This window comes from Sinocyclocheilus rhinocerous, unplaced genomic scaffold (assembly GCF_001515625.1).
Source record: "Sinocyclocheilus rhinocerous isolate Xijiao unplaced genomic scaffold, SAMN03320098_v1.1 scaffold3102, whole genome shotgun sequence".
Lineage (NCBI taxonomy): Eukaryota > Metazoa > Chordata > Actinopteri > Cypriniformes > Cyprinidae > Sinocyclocheilus > Sinocyclocheilus rhinocerous.
The window spans coordinates 358292-368040 of NW_015654111.1; the positions used below are offsets into that span (position 1 = coordinate 358292).

The following is a 9749-nucleotide window of genomic DNA, read 5'->3' on the forward strand; positions in this document are numbered from 1 at the left end:
AGTGCTTCGAGGAGAGACATTATAAAGCGGCTGTTTACAGTATCGCTATCAGTTAGGTAAATGATTACCGCGCGGACTGTGTTCCAAATGGAAATCGGCGCGTAATTGCTGTAATTACTGTGCACGGGCATTGATCGCAGTGCGATTAACCCGATAATAAAGCAAGATGAGGGGGGAGAAAATGTCATCAACCAATTTGGAGTCGAATTAATTATTACAGGGTATTATTCAATGAATCAGACTATATACATCCTGATGTTTCTAGCATAAATATAGTAGCCTAACAAATACATTTAGCCATTTGCCGTACAGTGGAATGTCATTCGTCATTATTTCTTTTAACTATCTGAGTCGGATATACATAATCACTGCTGCTAATTTAACCTTCTATCCATAAATTGTCCTCGCATTGCTGTGTTTTAATGTGAGCAGGTGCACATATGCAGTACAATATTTGAGAGACAGCGCCGACATTTATCACCACAGGCAGCTCCCAGTCGCCTACGCACTTTGGAAAAAAACGCAAGCCCCTTCTTTCTCTCTAGCTTTGCTCTGCGTGTTGTGAGATTTTTCCTCTAACTTCTCTCTAGAACAGGGGTGTCAAACTCAATTCCCGGAGGGCCGGAGCCCTGCAGAGTTTTGTTCCAATCCCGCTCCAACACACGTAGTTTTCAAATAAGCCTGAAGGATTAGTTGGATCAGGTGTGTTTAATTAGGGTTGAATCTAAACTCCGCGGGGCTCCAGCCCTCCAGGAATTGAGTTTGACACCCCTGCTCTAGAAGGTTCAATGTCTGTGGTACTGTAAACACGCCAAAGGCAAATCTACTTTTGATTATTTTATAGTCCTTTGTCATTTTGGCTAAAATTTAAATATAATAATAAATTGGTTATGAGTTCAATTAAAGTCGAAGTGTATGTTTTGCGACAAGCATTACCCAACGTAATTTATAAAATGGCGATTGTTTCGAACAGGTTTCCCCGTGCACTCCACCGTCTGCCATTGGCCAGCCAAACAGAGAGTTCCACCACAAACGCACGGTTTTGGTTCTATCGGGAGCGAATGTTTGATAACACCACATAGCAGCATAGTGGTTACATTTATCATTGAAAATCGCCTGAAATGGCTTACTTATTTGTCTTTGAATAGTATAGGATAAAGTATTTTAACATTTAATAACTCACTTCATTTTTAATAACACATAAAACTACACGTCGACCTATTTCGCTTTGTTTTCAAGTTCTTATGACGGTATGGTGTCTCCCTTTTTGGCTTAAGTGAGAGCATGAACTCGGCCAGTTCAAATGCATGATAGACTATCCTCTTGTGGCTGATTACAGAAATGCAGATAGGACGTGCAATATAGAGTAAAACACAGCACATACTAAACCACATACAGTGAAAGAACAAACAGGAGTGCTGTGCAGTTAACCACAGGGTAAAGGATGTGACAAGAAAAATGCCGGCACTGTCAAACATTTTAACTCACTAAAATTAAAAACATAATTTTTGATGTACAATCAAAGTGGTGCCAAACCTTCCAGTGAAAAAATCCCCGCATTTTTAAGAGCACATTGAATTTAAGCAAATCAAGTTGAAACACACACACACACACACACACACAAACCTAAAAAGTAAAATGAATAAAATCAAGCAGAAGAAATTATTGGGGGTTAAATGGATGGAAAAAAGACATGATAATAATGATGAATAATAAATATTACAGTGTACAAGAGTTTTGAATACTATGCTTTTAAAACATTGTCAATTCTGACATCTCTATGTTTAAATTGTGGGTGATCAATACATTATCTGACACTTTCTATGTGCAAACCATCTTTGCACAACAGATTAAATTAAAATAGTGACAAACCCTTTTGATAATTAAAACTGACATTTTCAGCTTTAAGAGATGCAATCTTTAGCTTTTTCTTAATAACACAATGAAAAGAACTGGGTATCTCTTCATGATACAAACATCAATCTCTAATGACATATCTGAGTGAAAGCTTCTCAACTGTACACTAGTGGAATTCCGGTCCGGCACCAGGAGTACGATTCCAAGCTCTCACTCCACTACTCAGGGGATTAAAGGTTTAAGGTCCATTGGCATGCTGTGCATTATTGTGTGAGAGATGAGTTTAGTATATTAGAGAGGTTTACACTTGCCTTACATGTATTAAAAATGAAGTAAAGTCTTTCTCTAAACCCACAACAAGAGCATGGCATGTCAAATAAATGTCAGTGTGACCGAAACAAAATAACAACATACTTTTAACATTCATAAAGCATAATTAAGAACGGTGACAAATATGTAAATGCACAGAATACACAAACATTTCATTTGTATATTCTGTCACACACTGAACACAGCTGCCAGTCTCCAGTAATATGCTAGTGTATAATATCACACACATAATGCAAAATTACAGTTACTTGGTCACACTGGTGCTAGTTTAATTCGACGCCATGTATAGGAGCACCGGAAGGAAAAGCAACTTAAGTGAAGCCAAATCCTTTACAAACAGATGTGGGCCAGATGTTGCCAGCGCACAGGACCAGAGGAAGCATTCTATATCCTCCCTGCTCCAGGAACTCTGGTCTTGATGTGTGCATGTGTGTTTGCTTGCATGCGTGTATGTTTTGTATAATCCCAGAAGTAATCCCAGGAAGAATCCTTCTTCCATTTACAGTGGCTTCTGCAGCAACCGTTTCATTAAGACAATATCTAAGCTTCCTGTGCATGTCTTATTGCCATGAGCCTGTGAAGAGCAGCCATGAACCCAATAAACATAAACCCCTGCAATCTCGTGGCAGATGGTCCAGCATTAACCAAAGCAAACAAACTGCATACTATTTTTGATGTAAATAAAGTCCTTGTTGATACTCTTTCCTTTAAATGAGCTCATCGGTGTGTAAATGTGACTGGTTTTAAATGTTACTAACATTCTAGGCCAGGTCTAAAGATTTGCAATTAAGCAATGTCTTTTGAGCAACTCAAACAGAAGTAATCAGAACTTGGTCAAGAAACATATCAGGCAGAATTTATTGCTTCAGACATGTATGCTTTGAGGAACAGCTGTACATCCATTGTTGTAAAAGGGCACATTACTGACTCACTTGAACTCTTTTAATGATTCATTCTCCTATAGGCCTGAGTAGTGTACAGAGGAGCTTAATGGCTCTTGTAGTTGGCCTCTTAATGAGCTACACCTCATCTGTAGGGTCACTTAGTTTTTGTGCCGTCTCACTTTCACGTAACAAGTTCAGAATAGAACGATTACAGGATAAAAACCAAATCTTTCTGAGTCGCACTTTTGGACTATCAAGGTCATTGTTCGCTCTTCCATTTCATTCCCCAAATAAGTAGCCATGCGTTTTGGTTGAAGAGATGGCATTATGGTGTGACATTTCAGTTCCAACAAGATCCAATTTGAACATGTCTGACAATAGCAGGTTCCACCTTTCTACTGTACAGTTGGCCTTCATTCTCTCCCTTTTCCTGTCTTTAGAATCTGAATGTTTGAATTATTAAATGTGAATGTTTCTTTTATTTTGTTTTCAGACCTGTTTACCTGATCCTTTCACATTATTCTACATGGTAGTGCAAAGAAAATATCACTAGGTGTCAACGTTTAAGGCTGTTGCTGACTCGTTCCAACCTCGAAAACCCACTGGCCAATTTACAACACAGACAAAAAATAAGAAAATGGCTATTGCATAAACAGCATGAAAAGCCAATGTGAAAACTATTAACTGTAAAGAAATGCCACATTCTGTCAAAGCCTACAATATTTCACGATACAATCTGCGTTTTCACCATAATTCATGTCACTTTGGCTGCACATTAGATTAGTGAATCAGAACCATTTTCAGCCCTTCCTCACTAATGTTAAGCCGCATCTACGCTAAAAGCAAAGCATACACAAGCTATGTACAAATGATTCGCTGCAACCCAACCTTGTTCACCTTGCAGGATATCTTGGTCTAAAGTGTGAAAAGCTGCCTAAGGTGCACAATTCTATTTAGCTACTTCAAAAAAGCTTAGAAAAAAATGACAAACGAAAGTGAAATCAGTAATTGTGGGACATTCCCGAGCACTCCTATGAAGTAATCCCTCTGAAGGCAACATTTTTAGCATGGCTAAAAACTTAGCATAGCATCTGTCTGCCTTACACCATTGATGCTAAAGCTAATAAAAAAAGAAGAGAAGGCTGAAATGCATTAATACAAAGCAAGGGTTTCATTATAAGCAATTACCCATTTCAACATAGTAGAAAATGGTTTTTGCATAGCATTTGGCCTTGCTGTACTTCTTTTCAATATATGTTTTTTTTTTATACTGTGATAATGTTGATGCCAAATGCATAAATTTTTGTTCACATCCCTTGGAAAATTTTCATGACTGAAATGGTAGCTTCTGTGGCTCTCAATTCATTGTAAGATGAATGCAATAACCAGTGGAAACCAGAGAAATATAAAGTAGGAAGTCAAGGCAGATATGGCAATTATATTCCCATAGAGCTTTGAATCTATCATGCAATTTATGATATCAGGAGGAAAATTCAACAGGAGCACTCCTCTTATAGAATAGCAAAGTGAGAGGTGCAGTAAATAAGTGCTCGTCATCGTTTTTTGCAAGGTCAGCTTGTCGTCGAGTATTGAAGTGGAGAAGAAAAAGAGGTTGTGAAGGGAATGTCGCAGTGGCATAGGGGGCTTAGCAGGGGCTAATCGGCTCCAGTAATCACCGGTTCCCTGTTGAGATATGTGGCCCAGTAGACCAAGTTGAAAGTCCCAAAGAGGACCGGGAACACTATCCGAGACATTTTGTCAATTTTGCTGACGCTGTTGTAAGTCTTTTTGGGGTCCATTGCAGGCTTGGTCTCAGCGCTCTTCAACTGGACAGTGGTGCTGTTGGAGATGGTTGAGATAGCTGCATCCTTCGTGAAGTTAACTCCAGACAAACAGGCATTGTTTGGCTTTTTGGAGAGTGCCAGTGGGTCTTTTTTCTGTGGTTGAGAAAGCAGAAGACATTGTTATACAGCAAACAATATTGTCAATGTAAGAACAAAGTTGCCAACTCTCTGCTCAGAGAGGCCAGATAATGAACCAGTTTGAAGGTCGTAACCTTCTAATTAAAGGTGAAATACAGTCATGGTTAACAGAGATCTGAGTCTGAACATTAAACATTGGCCTCTGCAGGGCCAGCAGAAAAGATTAATTAATAAAGCCACAGTATAATAATGGAGCGGTCGAGACTGCGGTTCAGACAAACTTGACTCACTCAAGGGTATGTGCAAGTGACTTTGAGGCAATTTTCCAAGTGAAATGTCATTTAGTTTATCACAATTACACATCATCTACGCTGTTCATCTATAAAAGTTATAATCCTTTCAAGGATTTTTGTCCACAATCAGTATGATTACTTTAGGTCAAAAGAACATAAGCAGTAGTTATAACTCTAAAAATCCTGCTTTATTGCTTTTATGTTCCAGTACTTTCAGGTGGGCAGAGGTAATCTGTCACCATGCCAGCTTGTGGGGGTGGCAGACAAAAGGTTCTGAGTTGCTTCTAGCCACCTCATTTTTCCACAATGCATCTTTGCTTAAAAGAATAGAGCTTTCAAGTCTAAAGGGGGTGCAAACGCATCATTAAGATAGTCCATACAAGTTTATGCACTGTATTACAAGTCTTGAGTTATTAGAAAGGAGTGAGAAACACCCACATTTAAGTTCATGAGAGTCATAGAGATGTGTGATTTGCAAATGAGTCGTGAACCATTTGATCCGATTCACAACACCCGGAAAGATCATATTTGGAATAGAGTTCCCGATTTCAACTCAATGATTCTATAATCATCAAAAAGTAAGATTATCATTGAATAACTTGCGTAATTGCTGTAAAGAAAATTTAAAACACATGCAAAATAGCGCATGAGTGGTATGGATAATTTTTGAAGATACACACACATATGCACATTTTTATTTTTAACTTTCAACTCATTAAATAATTCTGAAATATTAGAATTTTTATTAAGAATTAGAATTTCTAAAAGATCACATGACACTGAAGACTGGAATAAATTACATTTTAAAGTATATTCATATAGAAAACAGTTATTTTAAATTGTAATAATTTTTCACAGTATTACTGTTTTTACTGTATTTTTCTTGGTGAGCAAAAGAGACGTCATTCAAAAACATAAAAAAAATGGTACCAACCCCAATATTGAACAGTATTTTGTATACGTCACTTCCTGCTCTTTTTTTAAAGAAGGACCCCACAGCATGAGCTCAAGGTTTTAGAAAGACTACTTAGCAGGAGAGGTGGAATAAGTTGGTGTTTGATAAAAAAAAGGGTGACATTTAAGAAAGATGTGCTGGAGGTCCAGATCTGACCTTCAGAAGTCTGACTGTAGAGTCTTTACTAACAAACTCACCACAGTGACATTGACAGCTCTTTGAATTCTGTTTGTCCACTGCGAATGAAAAATTACCACCTGGGTGAAAATGGATCTTGCATAAGCAGAAACCTGGCATTTACATGTTCATCAACCAAGCAGCTCTCAGAAATCTCAATGAAGTGACTGGTCTGAAGGGCATTCTGGGTAAAGGCTAAATATTCATCCTGTAGAATTTCAAAATGTGACATCCATCAGCAGCTAACACACAAACAAGCTCATCTAATCTAAAGCAGTTGACATTTGAGTTAGTGTCACCATCTGAAATGTTGTGACTGAGCACTCTCCAGCTGTTCCGGTGTCTCAAAACAATTAGAAAAAGCATATTATATAACCGCAATGTATTGTAACCTTCGCGTCAAACAGAACTGTCATGTTATGCAACTTCACTCAACAAAGCCTCTTTCTGAGGTTTTCTAAGAGTTGAACATCACATATGCACAAACGCATGAAAACATACTAAACTTACTTTAGGCTGCTGAGCCTCCAAGGCCTTCTTTCCATCCCATGCCCAGCTGCGTTTGGTGAAGTAGTTGACTGTGGCAAACTCGATAAGCGCAGAGAACACAAAGGCATAGCAAACAGCGATGAACCAATCCATTGCAGTGGCATATGCTACTTTAGGAAGAGAGTTGCGGGCGCTGATGCTGAGGGTGGTCATAGTCAACACTGTGGTCACACCTGTGGAGGATAAAACACATAGATATTTAGAATATTATAAGATCTCTAAAGCAAAATAAATAAATAAATAAATACACTACCGGTCAAAAGTTTGGAATGATTCAGAGTTTTTAATAACAAAGTCTCTTGTGCTCAACAAGGCTGCATTTATTTGATCAGAAATACAGTAAAAACTGTAATATTGTGAAATATTTTTTACAATTTAAAATAACTTTCTATTTTAACCTATTCATGTGATGGCAAAGCTGAATTTTCAGCAGCAATTGCTCCAGTCAATACGTTTATTCAGCATAAACACATTTAATTTACTTTTATAAAGTGACAGTTAAGACATTTATAATGTTACAAAAGTTTTCTATTTTGAATAAATGCTGTTCTTTTGAACTTTCTATTCATCAACCAATCCTTAAAAAAATGTATCATGGTTTCCACAAAAATTTAAAGCAGCAAAAACAACACTGATGATAAGAACCATTATTAATAATTGAGCACAAATAAAAAAAAATGATAATAATTGAGCACCAAATCAGAATATTATAAATGATTTCTGAAGGATTATGTGACACTGAAGACTGAAGTAATAGCTGTTGAAAATTCAGCTTTGCCATCACAAGATTAAATGACTTTTTAATATAGTATGTTAAAATAAAACAGTTATTTTAAATTATAATACTTACTGTTGTCACTTTTTTTTTTTTGATCAAATAAATGCAGCCTTGTGAGCGAAAGATACCTTTTCTTATCTTAATATCTTAAGACACCATAAATCAAACAACACGCCTAATTAACAAAATACATTTCTTTAAAACGTATAAGAGTTACACCATAATTTCATCTGCAAAATATACAGGCATATAATGCTTATAAAATAAAACTATTTATGTGCCAAAAACAATCACAACAATCCATCAAAAAATGTTCAGTAGCAGCACAGTCATTTTGTGAATGCTGCTACTAGTGAGCAGGGAAATTCGTCTTTCATCCAAAATAATTATTTTAATATTTAAAATGCTTTGCATGAATAAAATATTGGTTCATGAATCATAAACTCATCTTAACAACAAAACAAAGCATACCAGCTGGGAATAATGACATTAAGATCCTTTCATTCCCAGAAATGCAGTCTACTTTCTATCAAAGAAAAAACTTTATAGAAGGTAGCAATGAAGGGTCAAACACAGCAGCACTGCAGTTCAGATATAACTGTTTTGTTGTATATATATATATCTAACATGCCCTTAGAATGACAGTATCGTTATAATTCTTTATGCAAAGCCTCTGAGAATAGTTCTCGATAAGCATCTGAGGAGCGGAGGTGTGCTGTCCCTGTCAGAGGGAGATCAGATTGCCCCAGGCAGCGGTCACAGAGACTTTTAGACATAAATAAGTATGGTACTACAGTCCCTTAGGCATACGGCTCCGGGATTTCTCAGCCTCCGGCTATGCAAATAAAACACTGTCACATGTGTGATATCAGCAAGTGAGTCTTTGAGCCTCCGTTCATGGATATTTGTATATTTATGTGCGTGAGAAAGCATTATGTTTTGATGTAGCCTTTGTTGGCCAGTCATAGAGATGTTGTTTGTGTGGGCTCATATTCCTTGTGGACTGTCTGCTCGCTTTGCTGATTATTGCCAAGATACAATGCAAGGCCCCAGAACTGAATAGGAATGGTGGTGTGAATTCAAAAACAGTCATCCGAGTGGATTAGCTCTTAATTCTTTCTGATTGCGTCAGTCAATTCTGATTTCCATTTTGATGAGAATTATCGATGTACAAAGCAAAACATTAAGTGACAGACCGAAAGGAGCAACAGATAAGAATCCATACATGCTAGGTGAGTGAAAACAGAATATAGTTATATAAAATCCTCTGCATGCAATCAGAACAGGAGGAGTAAATATCTGATGCTGATGAGTTTTTAAAGGTGCAAGCAAGTTTTTTTTTTTGTCTAAGCAGTCTATAATAACTGGAGAATGCTATTAGCATTAGCATGATATAGTTATGGCATTAACCAGAAGGGGCTAATGGAGCCATGCTAAACAGTGTTGTTAATCCTAACTAAAACTACTGAAATTGTTTTTGGTAATTTTAATAAAGCTGAAATATAATAAAATACAAATATTAGATAAAAGACTTTCATTTAAAAAACTTAAATGAGAATTAGAAATGTTCCCTTGCCAACGCCAACTAACTGAAATAAAGTTGTAGTAGTAAAATTACGAAAACTGAAACAAAATTAAAGCTATATAGATTTTAAAAAAATACTAAATACAAAAAAATAAAATCAAAATTGAAAATATAAAAATAAATGCTAATTCAAAGTAATAATAATAAATATTATAAAATTATATAAATACAACTCTGAATGGTGTAGTTATGACATTAACCAGCAGGAGCTAACAGGGCCATGCTAAACAATGTTGCTACAGTATTGTTAACAAAATCACTGAAGTAATAAGGTTACAAAAATTAAAACTAAAAAAAAAAATGTTAATGACAGCATTCATGAGGTGGTGACCCATTCATGTAGATTTAAACAGCTATTTGTGTGTGTGTGTGTAAAACGCGAATTACCAAAAAAAAAAAAAAAAACGGGAAAGAAAGAA

At 36.5% G+C, this 9749-nt stretch overlaps 1 protein-coding gene and 1 pseudogene across 1 annotated transcript in view; both read right to left on the reverse strand.

Annotated features, from left to right (window-relative positions):
- LOC107716967 (gamma-aminobutyric acid receptor subunit gamma-3-like) overlaps positions 1-461 on the reverse strand; it is a 118450-nt pseudogene extending 117989 nt beyond the window's left edge.
- A 3179-nt stretch (positions 462-3640) lies between these two features.
- The window catches only part of LOC107716968 (gamma-aminobutyric acid receptor subunit alpha-5-like), a 19442-nt gene continuing 13333 nt past the window's right edge, over positions 3641-9749 (reverse strand). Inside the window, exons 4-5 of the mRNA XM_016523611.1 lie at positions 6929-7140; positions 3641-5008 (exon numbers count right to left, since the gene is read on the reverse strand). Coding sequence (XP_016379097.1) covers positions 4727-5008; positions 6929-7140 — 494 coding nt within the window. The 3' untranslated portion in view covers positions 3641-4726. The remainder of the gene's footprint in view (positions 5009-6928; positions 7141-9749) is intronic.